The sequence below is a fragment of the Macaca fascicularis genome, chromosome 5, assembly GCF_037993035.2.
Source record: "Macaca fascicularis isolate 582-1 chromosome 5, T2T-MFA8v1.1".
NCBI classification, from domain to species: Eukaryota; Metazoa; Chordata; class Mammalia; order Primates; family Cercopithecidae; genus Macaca; species Macaca fascicularis.
The window spans coordinates 127,905,793-127,918,280 of NC_088379.1; the positions used below are offsets into that span (position 1 = coordinate 127,905,793).

At 43.7% G+C, this 12,488-nt stretch overlaps 1 protein-coding gene across 2 annotated transcripts in view; it reads left to right on the forward strand.

Moving 5' to 3' along the window:
- Window positions 1–1,975: 1,975 nt before the first annotated feature.
- The window catches only part of FGF2 (fibroblast growth factor 2), a 72,817-nt gene continuing 62,304 nt past the window's right edge, over window positions 1,976–12,488 (forward strand). The window contains exons 1-2 of one of the 2 annotated variants that reach the window (XM_045391849.3): window positions 1,976–2,077; window positions 2,456–2,648. In XM_045391849.3, coding sequence (XP_045247784.1) covers window positions 2,471–2,648 — 178 coding nt within the window. In that variant the 5' untranslated portion in view covers window positions 1,976–2,077; window positions 2,456–2,470. The remainder of the gene's footprint in view (window positions 2,078–2,455; window positions 2,649–12,488) is intronic. The other variant, XM_045391850.3, reaches the window with a different exon arrangement.

A 12,488-nucleotide genomic window follows, 5' to 3' on the forward strand; every position in this document is an offset into this window, starting at 1 on the left:
AATAATGGTACCTTGGCACTTGAGAAAAGAGCAAAAGCAAGAGGGTTACTTTCACTTTCCCCAGATCTTCTCTTCTGAGGCAGGCCATAAGACCTTCATTCCAGAGGTGCTTTCCCTATACCTGGAGGAAAGGGACATCCTTATCTCTGAAGACACAGGGACAGCGAGAAGAATCTGAGCAAGTAGGCTTTGCTAAGTAAGTCCCCCCAGTTTATTACCATTAGATCACAGACTTGTCTAATCATATTTCTCCATGACTTCCACTTCTTTATCAATCCTAGCCTTAAAAATACACAGGTTTCCCTGTGAACTTCAGGTCTTCATTTCTGAAGGCTCCTGTTTTGTGTAAAACGTACATAAATAAGTTAGTGTGTTTTTCTCTTGTTAATGTGTCGTTTGTTACAGCGGCTTCAGCCACAAACCTAGTAATGAATGGGGACAATATTTTTTTTCCTCCTCTATAGAACATATGCCATCTGCAAGAAGAAAGAATAATATGCCTGGTTTTGGGCCCCGTGCGGTGGCTCAGGCTTGTAATCCCAACACTTTGGGAGGCTGAGGCGGGCAGATCACCTGAGGTCGGGAGTTCGAGACCAGCCTGACCAACATGGAGAAACCCCGTCTCTACAAAAATACAAAAAATTAGCCCTGCGTGGTAGTGGCGCATGCCTGTAATCCCAGGTATTCGGGAGGCTGAAGTAGGAGAATCACTTGAACCCGGGAGGCGGAGGTTGCGGTGAGCCCATTGCACTCCAGCCTGGGCAACACGGGCAAAACTCTGTCTAAAAAAAAAAAAAAAAAAAAAAAAGAAGAGTATGCCTGGATTTAAAGCTTCAAAGAATTTACTCACACTCCTATATTTAACATTCTAGAAATGCATCTGGAGTTAAAGCCCTCTTGGAGACATAAGAACAAATGCACTTAGGCATGGCCTTTTGAAACCTAATGTTTCTACAAGGAGGCACGTCCATACTTGCAACTCCTTCTAGAAGCTTCCCTAAATCTCCTGCCTCCCCACGCTGAGTTACCCCATGTCTGAAATGCCACAGCACTTAGTCTTACTCTTCTATGGCCTACTTTCTACTGCTATTTGTGTTACTCATGCTACCCATCTTATCTCCCTCACTGTGTGAGACGCTCCCATCAGATTTGGCATCTCCCATACACTCAACAATGTGTTGCACACAGTAGGTACTCAATACATGCAAATTTTCTGAACAGATATTTTGCTAATCATCTGTAGCACCTGCTATATCCTACTGAAAATCACCAAAATGCAATTAACTTCAATTTTACATTTGGGATTTACAGAAAATAACTCTCTCTCCAAGAAATGCATAACAATTTAGCTAGGGCAAATGCCAGCTCCGAGTGAAGACATTAATGCGCTTCAATCGCGATAAGGATTTGAGTCCCATCCTCATCTTTCTGCGTCGTCTAATTCAAGTTAGGTCAGTAAAGGAAATCTTTTCCTCTTAGCAACCCAATCCTCTCCCCTTCTCTGGCCTCTTTTTCTCCTTTTGTTGGTAGACTACTTCAGCCTCTGTCCTTTAATTTTAAAGTTTATGCCCCACGTGTACCCCTCGTCTTTTGGTGATTTAGAGATTTTCAAAGCCTGCTCTGACACAGAATCTTCCTTGGATTCCAACTTCTCTACTTTGGGGTGGAAACGGCTTCTCCGTTTTGAAACGCTAGCGGGGAAAAAAATGGGGGAGAAAGTTGAGTTTAAACTTTTAGAAGTTGAGTCACGGCTGGTTGCGCAGCAAAAGCCCCGCAGTGTGGAGAAAGCCTAAACGTGGTTTGGGTGATGCGGGGTTAGGTGGGGGTGACTTCTGGGGGACAAGGGGCAGTGGAGCCCCGGGACTGCCAAGGCCCTGCCGCGGCCTCAGACGCGCGCCCCCCGCCCCTCCCCCGCCCCTCCCCCGCCCCCGACTGAGGCCGGGCTCCCCCCGGGACGGATGTCGCGCGCGCTTGCGTGTTGTGGCTGAACCGCCGGACTCAGAGGCAGGCCCCAAAAACCCCGAGCGAGTAGGGGGCGGCGCGCAGGAGGGAGGAGAGCCGGGGGTGCGGGAGGCTGGTGGGTGTCGGGGGTGGAGATGTAGATGTGACGCCGCGGCCCGGCGGGTGCCAGATTAGCAGACGCGGTGCCCGCGGTTGCAACGGGATCCCGGGCGCTGCAGTTTGGGAGGCGGCTCTCCCCAGGCGGCGTCCGCGGAGACAGCCATCCCTGAACCCCAGCTCCCGGGCCGCCGGCTCGCCGCGCACCAGGGGCCGGCGGACAGAAGAGCGGCCGAACGGCTCGAGGCTGGGGGACCGCGGGCGCGGCCTCGCGCTGCCAGGCGGGAGGCTGGGGGGCCGGGGCCGGGGCCGTGCCCCGGAGCGGGTCGGAGGCCGGGGCCGGGGCCGGGGAGCGGCGGCTCCCCGCGCGGCTCCAGCGGCTCGGGGTCCCCGGCAGGGCCCCGGAGGGACCATGGCAGCCGGGAGCATCACCACGCTGCCCGCCTTGCCCGAGGATGGCGGCAGCGGCGCCTTCCCGCCTGGCCACTTCAAGGACCCCAAGCGGCTGTACTGCAAAAACGGGGGCTTCTTCCTGCGCATTCACCCCGACGGCCGAGTTGACGGGGTCCGGGAGAAGAGCGACCCTCACAGTGAGTGCCAGCCCGCTCTCCCCGCCCCATTTCAATTTCCTGGGTTCTCGCCCTCTCTCTCCCCTCCAGCCTGCCCGCTCTTCCCGGATCTTCACTGCGACCCTAGCGGTCCGTGTGGTTTTTGGCCGTGCGGCCCTCGGCGGTTTCGGGTTCACCACCCACCCCCTCCTCCCTGGGCTGTGGCGGAGGCCCGGGCGTCCCCCGGGCTTTGGGGTGTGCCAATTTGCCCTGTAAACCAGTACCCCCGGCCCGGAGCCGCGGCGCGCCGGGGCCTCGCGGACTGGCTTCCTTCCCGCAGACAACCTGTCGCGTCGGGGATGCCCGCGGCCCCGCCGTGCAGCTCTGGCCACTTCTGCCTGCTGCGTGCTGTCCTGGGGACAGAGACAGGATGGACCGCAGCAGAACGAAACGGTCTTTATTGGAAAAACACCTTTCCTGAGTCCTGCCCTTAAATTCCGACTCGGGACGACCCGAGGCATTTGGTACACTACTCTCACCCACTGTGTTTTATATTCTTACGAATTGACGAAAGCTGAAAGAGTAAAAACAAAAACCAACCAGCCAACCAGCAAAAAATCCAGATGTTGATAATAAAGTGCGACAGATTTGTTTCAGTAGTGAAAAGAAGTGCAAACACTTTAATCTTCCACCTGCAGTGACTAGCTTTGAGACCTTAAGCCGGTTTCCTCATCCCTCACGTGGGGCTAATACATTACTACCTTGCAGCAGGTTTGAGGATGAAATGAGAATTGCAGTTTTGCTTTCTGTAAGAAACAATGTTTGTGGTTCTAGAAAGAACACTGGCCTAAATCAGGGGTTCTTGGACTTTAGGGGATTCCCTAAGTCTGGAGTGGGGGCTGAAGATTTGCATTTCTAACATGTTCCCCGGGGATGCTGATCACATCACACTTTGAGAGCCACTGGTCTAGAGGAAAGAGAAAGAAAGGGGCATAAGATGAGCCGATTTACAACACTGATGGAATTTGAAGTGAGAGAATGAGGACTAGAATATATTTTAACCTGTCCTCCCGCAAGCGTATGTAAACATCTGTTTTAAAAGCTGTGTGTTAAGGCGTTCCTTCCTTTATGGGTTCCAGGTGGAGAATCTGATTCTCTCATTGCCTGAGAAAAGACCCACAGGGGTCCCAGCGCCACTCCCCTGTAGTTCTGCCTTTGTCTTGGGATGCTAATGGGATGTCATGAGGGGAGGTGGAGGGGGTGGGGTGGAAGAGGAGAAAATTCTACAACCAAACATGAATTGGCAGAAGAATGGGAAATACATTTTTATATGAGCTGAGTCTTTATTGCTTCCAAAATAGCAACCAGCAAGAGAGGCAAGTCTTTAATTTTTTTCAGGCTTGCCGTAATTTAAAAATTTTATCAATCACTTAATCCCTAAAACTGAAAGGATTCTTGTAACCTATTACATGGGTTAGTGCTATTTCTCTATTCTGGTAACTTGAGTATCATTTCACAAAATTATCTTTGTGATTGAAATTTGTTCTGCAGTTGTCTGCTAGGCCGTCTCATCTGACAAGGGCAAGGTGCTGTGTGTCCCAATTGGTTTTGTTCTTTTCTAGTATCACAAACTATTTATTAAAAAGCATGTATTATGACCAGAGGACAGAAGAATTTCCCTCTAAATTAATATTTGAGGCTTCCCCTAATACTCTTTTTTTCAGACTCTTAGTTGCTGAATCATTTTTTCTTTGAAGATTTTGATACCTGATTCGCCTTAGAATAAAACTATATAGAGGCTAGCCAGTGGACATAACTTTGAATTGCATACCACATTACCACCATTGTAAAAACAACTGTTAACTTTTTCTTCCTAACTGTGAGTTGGGTTTTCATTTTTGTAATCTTACTTTAACTCTGTGGTTCTCAAATGGGGATGATTTTGCCTCCCAGGGGACATTTGACAATGCCTGGAGACATTTTTGGTTGCTGTAACCTGGAAGGGTGCTACTGACATCTAGCAGGTAAAGGCCAGGGATGCTGCTAAACATCCTACATTGCACATTATAATAACCCCAACAAAAACATTTTTTGACCCCAAATGTCACTGGTGCTCGGGTTGAGAGCTCTGCTAACTTTATAACTAGCTAAAGATAAGATGTTAAAAGGGAAAAGTAGAATAACACATCCAGACTTGTGGAGACTACTATTTTTTAAAAAATTTTTATTTCCATAGGGTTTTAGGGAACAGGTGGCAATTGGTTACATGAGTAAGTTCTTTAGTGGTGATTTGTGAAATTTTGGTGCACCCATCATCCGAGCAGTATACACTGCACCGAATCTGTAGTCCTATCCCTCCCCAACTTCACACCCTTTCTTCCCAAGTCTCCAAAGAAACTACTCGTTTTTTAAAAAAGAATACCTGTACTAGGCAATAGACTGACAAGAATACAAATCTAAAAATGACAAACTTCATCCATTTCTATGTAGCCCAACCTGGACATAAATTTAAATACAGTATATTATTTTCTCACATATTGAATGTTTACTGATAGTTGACCAAACCAGGAGGAGACCCCCCCAAAACAAATAAAACCGACCAGAAAACATGGAGAAGAGTTAATAGTAGCCACAGTTTCCTACTACACTATGGCTCAGATTCCTAGACCTGTTTGAAAAGTTGAAAAATCCATGGTCTCATTCCTTAGACTGTTTTGTCCAATTGACCTGAACATCTATCACTGGAATTTTTTTTTCCTTTGTCATGACACTTTCTGCCCAATGTCTTCTAAACTGCAGGTAACTTTTGAAAGGCCAAGTTCAACCATTTTAACATTTAGTATGGATGAAATAGTGCAGTTTCTTCCCCAAAAGCTGGCCAGAAGAACTGGAGTTTGGGGAGGGATGCTTTGAAGACTCTGATATAAATGATGGGGCCCTGGAGAGGTGCAGGAGAAGAGGAGGCAGAGTGGGGAGCTGTGAGTTAGGAAAGAGAAGAGAACGTACTAAAAGAAGAGGTAGGAGAAGATGACACAACACAAATGCTTCCAATTTTCAGTGTTGCTGAAGGTCAGCTGTGCTTCACACCTAGGCATTCTCCTGAATTTTCACTCAAAAGGGCCCATTTTCTGGCGTTTTTCTCGTAGTCCTGGAATAATCTTCATTTGACATGAGAGTCTTGATAAAAACAAGATGTTAAAAGTGGTTACAGAGTTTCTCCTTCTCCAGCATGTGCGCTGCACTCCCGCCTTCCTTTTGGCATCCTTAACTTTTGGCAGGCCTCTTTCAATGCGGTGGGAATGGATAATATTAAGTATATACTTTAAAGTAGCAAGCTGTGTAAAAACATTCAGAAGAGAGAACATTTTATCCCAAGCAGCACGTACAACATGTGGTAGAGTACAGTAAGTGAAATGGATGCTGCTTATGCACACTTAGTATTCAATTTATTCCAGGTGCTCTTATTTAGAAAAAAAGAAAAATGAGGGTAATTAGAAGTACTGGATCTACCCTTGGGCTTCTCCCAGGAGGTGACTGCCTGTCTGCCACACTTCTTTGCTTCCAGGCTCCAGAGGACGCTGAGACTTGGAAAGGCAGAGGGACCTGCCCACTCCAGTGTGGATCAGGGTGGCTTGTAGGTGGGCCTGACCCCTGGGCTCTTTGCTACTGCATGTGTTCCATGCAACCCTAGGCATAAAAACATGGACTTGTGAAATCAAAGGGAGGCTTCAGACCTTATGGTTTACCCATCTTTTTTTACAGAAGAGGATACTGAAGCTCAGAAAAGTCACCAATTACTGAAGTTCAATTGTGGGTTTCCTCTTTTGTTATCCTGAATGAGCTTCTTACCACCTGGCCCCTCGCCTTCTCTTCCTGCCATCCCTCAGCCTCAGTGCGCTCTTCCATTCCACCGTAGAGTGTGCCCTGCTGGACCCCACTTTGGTTAGGCTTGCTCCATTTCAGGGTAGTGAGCTACTACCCCTTTGAGGAGTTCTTACTAGTTTACGGGTGCCTCAGATTGATTTCCTGGGGTTTTGGATAAAGCCACCTTTCCATCTCTTCACTACTGCCTTTGGGGTAAATGGAACCATTGATTTAATAATACACGTATTCTCTCCCCCTACGTCTCTTTGGTAATATCTGGCAAGTGGATAGCAATAATTTTACGTAATGAACTTGATATTTACTGTAATAAATACTGTGTGCAGTAAACAAATGAAGTCAGAATCTAATAGCTCATTTAATCTTGGAAATCATGTAATCAGTACAGCAATGAAAGGACAATTCATGAGTCATAGATATTACCACACCTTAGGAGCCTTTTAAGATGAGTTTGATGCCAAGTGACTTCAGCCTAGAAAAGGCAATATCCCCTCATGACATGCCCTGAGGGGTTTCATTTGTTTATAAAATGACCATTATGTAATTAGACTTTGACAATGGTGTAACAATTAGGTTCTAAGTATTCTCATTTTGATTTATGATGCCATTTTACGTGGAAGGACATGATTTTAAAGTTTAATTAGAAAATAAAATGTTACAGATGTAATGAACAAAACAAGAACCGTTCTTTAAATATTATAAGCACAAAATTGACTTTCTTCATCTACACACTGATTCTGAGAACTCATCATCAGTGATGTTGAAAAGACGATTTAAGGTCTCACATTATTGGAACTACTATTTTAAAACCACGAGATGCCTGTACAAGATGGTAATTACACATGTGCTGTAGTCTTTGCTTGTTTTTCCAATTCTAGTGTTTGTTGATTTTCCAAATAGCCTACTTGGGCCCCTTTGTCCTGTAGCACAAGTCTGTAAGAAGTCTGGCATGGGATAAAAGTCTATGACCATGAAATGGAGCAAGGCAAATATGTATCTTTGGGTATCTTTGGGCACAAATCTTTTTCTTTTTCTTTCTTTCTTTCTTTCTTTTTTTTTTTTTTTGAGACAGAGTCTCACTCTGTCACCCAGGCTGGAGTGCAGTGGCGCAATCTCAGCTCACTACAACTTCTGCTTCCTGGGTTCAAGCAATTCTTCTGCTTCAGCTGAGATTACAGGCACCCAACACTGCACCCAGGTAATTTTTGCATTTTTAGTAGAGACGGAGTTTCACCGTGTTTGCCAGGCTGGTCTCGAACTCCTGACCTCAGATGATCCGCCCCCCTCGGCCTCCCAAAGTGCTGCGATTACAGGCGTGAGCCACCGTGCTCAGCCTGGGGCACAAATCTTTACCTCATCAGGATATTCTGTCCAACCAAATGTATTTTGTTCTGTTTTATTTTTGAGCTTGTCCTTTTCTGTGCTCTAAAATTAGGATCTGGTCTAGTACTTAATTTGTATGTTGTCAGTGCTCAATAAATAGTTAATTCTTGATTGTTTGCATAATAATTTGGAATAATGATTATCAGTGTGGAGTTTTAGCTGGATCATTAGAAAATGCACTTGTGGCACTGTGATTTTTAAGTGTTTCCTTGTTGTATCCACTGTTCGGTCAGCTCTTGCTTTCTCGTTTCTCCCTTTAATAATGACAGCCAACGAGGCCTTCTAAGCTAGGTTATGTATAGCCACAGGAATTTAGGAGAGGAGGAAAAGAAAAGTGGTAACTTCCAGGGGAACTCACCCTTTGAGCCATAGACTGTGGTTCTTAGAAGCCAGACCAGTCTCATTCTAAACCCCTTCAGAATAATTTTAATTTGAAGAAATTGGAAGGGCCTGGATGCAACAGCCAGCCAGTATTCGGTGTTTAATTTATGTCTCATACAGCTAGCTGTGTTCTGTCACTCTTCCTGTACAAAGTGACTTTTGACTTGACTGGTGTATCCTTGATACTCATTTACAGAAATATGTAATGGATGTGTGTGTGTGTGTGTGTGTGTGTGTGTGTGTGTGTGTGTGTATGTGCGTGTGTATTTGCATTTTTAAAGAGCTATTGACTTCCGCAATTTAACCTCTAAGATGAATTATCCAATAGAATTCTGAAATGAAAAGTTCACAGATTTTCAAGGTATCTTGGAGATTTAAAAATTAAAGAGAAGCTATGTGAATATTAAGTGTATGTTCCAGATATAATTGAATAGTTGAAAGGAATGATCCTGGTTTAATTTATAATTAAGCTATACATTAATTTATAATGAAAACTTTTAATTAAATGTTAACACAGATTAGCCAAGAAAAAAGTATTTTTTTAAAAGAAATTTGTACACAGTAGTAATGATCTGGCTGCATTCTGTGAACAGATTATTCTCTATTCATAATTTAGGCACTTTGAGAAGATGCTGGCACCTTAAGGTAGGAACCATGACTTCTTTATATAAATAAACATCATAAAAAGCTCAGTACCTTTTACTCAGAGAGTGCTCACTAAATGTTAGCTGATGAGGAAAACATTCTCTTTGGAACATGCTGTGAAATAACTACTTACGAGCCATATGCTGTGTAAAGCTTGGTTAAAGTTGATAGTTCTCTTGCCGTCATGACATGTATGTTTAGACAGTTGGTCAATCTTTAAATGAAGATAATTATATATAGCAAAGTTATATTTGGGAAACATTTGGGAATCTTGGAGACTGGCTATTAGTTTTTCTTAGAATAATCTAGAGAAAGATGAATCATTTTTTGGGAAAAATTGTTTAGAATTTTTATTGGGATTTCTGATTTCCTTAAAAGCATTTAAGATTTTTATCATGTACTATTGTTGTAGGAAAATCCTGGTTCTTGTCACACGCCCAGGAAAGATCAGGAAAGATTAGGCTCGCAGACACTTTGGAGGGTGAGGGGTTATGGAATTTGTTGGTCAGAAAGGAAAAAGGAAAAACAACACGGCAAAGCAATAGGGGTTCATATTAACAGCCCCCCATCTCAAAGATTGATTCCCAGGTTACCACCCCGAACAGGAGAGGCCAGTCTCCCCTGCTGCAAAGGCCATGAACTTCCGTGGCTGCACCCCATTCTCCCAGTGTGCAGGCCAGTCGGAAGTTCTCCGGGGACCCCTTTATACTTGGCTGTCCTGTCTCACTATGCAATATAAAACTTTCTCAGGTATGCTGTGCTTGTTTTTCATTCTTATTTTCTTTTGTGAATAATATCCTGGAATCAGTACTTTCTTCTACTTCCTCTCCTTTTCTTTTTTTGAACTCTTTTAAATTCTGGATTCTGCCCTCAGTATTCCACTTAAATCATTCCTATGAGAACACCAGTAGTCTTCCAGTTCAACCATGTGGCCTTTTCCAATTTTTCATGCTACTCTGACATGTGGCAGTATTGTCTGCCTCTGACTTCTTGATAATTCCTTGGCTTCTATTACATCACATCAACCTGGTTCTTCTTTTGAAACTGGGTTTGCAAAAATTATATCTGAGAAAATTATGACACTGCCAGAGATCTGATCTAGCGCATTCCCCTCCTCTTGCCTTTAACTTTTAAGCTGCCTTAATCATTTCTGGGGTTAGGCCCAGATGACTTTGGGAAATAGTTTAAAGGATAATAGGCCTTCCCCAAAACTCAACCGTCTTTATAAAGCTAATGAAAGGCCCTCAGGTTTGCGGGGAGGACAGGAATCTGAGTTGTGCTAAGGTGTAGACATATTAATAGATTACCAGCCATTACTGCAGATAACACCACTATTGTGGTTGGCCTTTTGAGATATCTTTTCAGGTTTTTTGTATGTCTGACACCCATGGCTTCAGCAGGACCTGCTAAACCACTCCTGTGCCCCACCCAGGAATGGTTACACTCAAGAGGACAGCTTTGACCCCCTATGATTTCATCTTCAGCCCAATGAATTATCAGTAAGCACCCACTGCATAGCAATCCTCACCATTTCCCCCAAACTGCTGTTGAAAAACTCCTATCCTATGAGCAGTGGATGAGATTGGTTTGAGTACTAACTCCATCTCCTACATGACTTTGCCAGCTTTGTGTTTATTAAACTCTTTCTTTACTGCAATGCTGTGGTCTTTCTTTGTGCAGCGGGCTGGAAGAACTCCTCAGGCGGTTATACTTTCGCCCATCCAACTATCTTTTCTTCCAGTTTCTTCTGTTTTTTTTTGTTTTTGTTTTTTCTCTCATTTGTATTCCCCAAGGTTCTGTTTTTAGCCTTCTACTCTTCTTTCTGTGTACTTGTATTCCTTCAGCAGATCATGTACTGTCTCTGTCTCTGTCTTGATTCCCCATCTCAATTTCCCACTGCTTGGAGGACACACACACTACCATAGCTTCAACTTAACATACATAAAACAACTTAACACCATTTTCTCAAACTAGCACCCTTTCCTCCTAAATTTCTGCTTATAGTGGATTATTCTTCTTGTCTCCAAAGCTAGACACCATGGAATTGTCTTTGATGCCTTTCTCTACTTCTTCCTGTATATGTCTCTCTAAAATGTTTCCCAGCCAAGTGATTTCCTTGCCCTGCCTCTTGATTTAATGACCTCTACTCTCCTGCAATTTTAAGCACTAACCAGACCTACCTGGCTTTCCTTCTTAAACATGACCTACCTGCTCAATCGTATTTCCTACTGTGCACCATCCGTACTCTCCTGATGCTGCAGTGCTTTATGCTTTAATTATATAGTCTCTTTAATGTGTCATAATGATTACTGTCACAATGATTGGCCTTTCTTCATGTGACTCTTGTTTTTGAAAAATCCTTCTTTTTCTTATCAATTTCTCTCAACTCCTCCCTTCTGCACCTTTCTCTGGAAAACTCCTTTAAGATCCAGCCCAACAGACTTCTTTGTGAAACTTTCCTCTACCTTCCCAGGGAGAATTAATGGTTTTTACTGTTTTCCCATATACTTGGTACATAATCTGAACACAGAACTTCATGCTTTCTGTAATAGTTAGTGGTTTATGTGTCTGGCTCCTGCACTGGGACTGTGAACTCTTTGTAGGCAAGCACTGGATCCCATTTGCTGCATCCATCCTCACACACAGTGGCCACTCAAAGAATGTTTGTTAAATTGAAGATGTACCCAATAAATTAGCCAAGTCTCTTAACTTCCTTTCTGACCTTTCCTTCACGTCTCCTGTCTTCCTTGTCGTCTTATTCTTTAACCAGGCAGTTTTCCTTAAGCCGAAATGTCCTGTCTATCCTCGTACCTTATCCCAGTTCCAGTCATGCCTTGTGCCTTATTTCTTTCACATCATCCTGTATCCATCTTTCCTTTTCCGTGTGCTATCTAAAAATTCTCTCTAATAGCTTGTTGTATTTTAATTTCAAGTCCCCCAGTTTTACTGGAAATTCCTAGCTGGCAAGAAATTTTTATTTTAAAAAAATCCAGACCACATTACACGGTAGTTCTTTACTCTTTTCTATTCTGAGGGTCTGAGGCTGAATTTACTCATCCCAGGGTCCTTTTGGCTTCATTGCTGAATGAGTGACCAGTCTGAGTCCCATGGAAAGGTTCACTCTGTATTTGCTGAATGGGCAACAACTTCCAATAAGTATAAATACTATAGTATGAGGCATATAAAATGGTAAGTTGCATGCAGCAACACTGTACTTCTTTCCTGCAAACACCTTTAACATTATTCAAGGGAAGCAATAAAGGTAAAGGATAGTCGTTTGTTGGATCACTTTTTATTTTGGAAACTTTTCTTTTCAGCTGTTAAGTAATATATTAATATTTCTAGCCAACATTAATGCTCAGTTCCAGAACTGGTTATAGTACTCTAATTAAGGAATGCAGACCTGGGACTTCATACCTGATTCAGACACTTCAATCCCTACATCAGTGTGTCTTTCTCTTACTCAAGTCTAAAACCAGTGAATCACTGTAAAAGTTGGGATTGGGGACCGTCTGGTACCATTGTTAATATTTTGGGCTGTGATGAAATGGCACGGATAGTTTCATCTGAAAATTTATTCAGATTTATGAG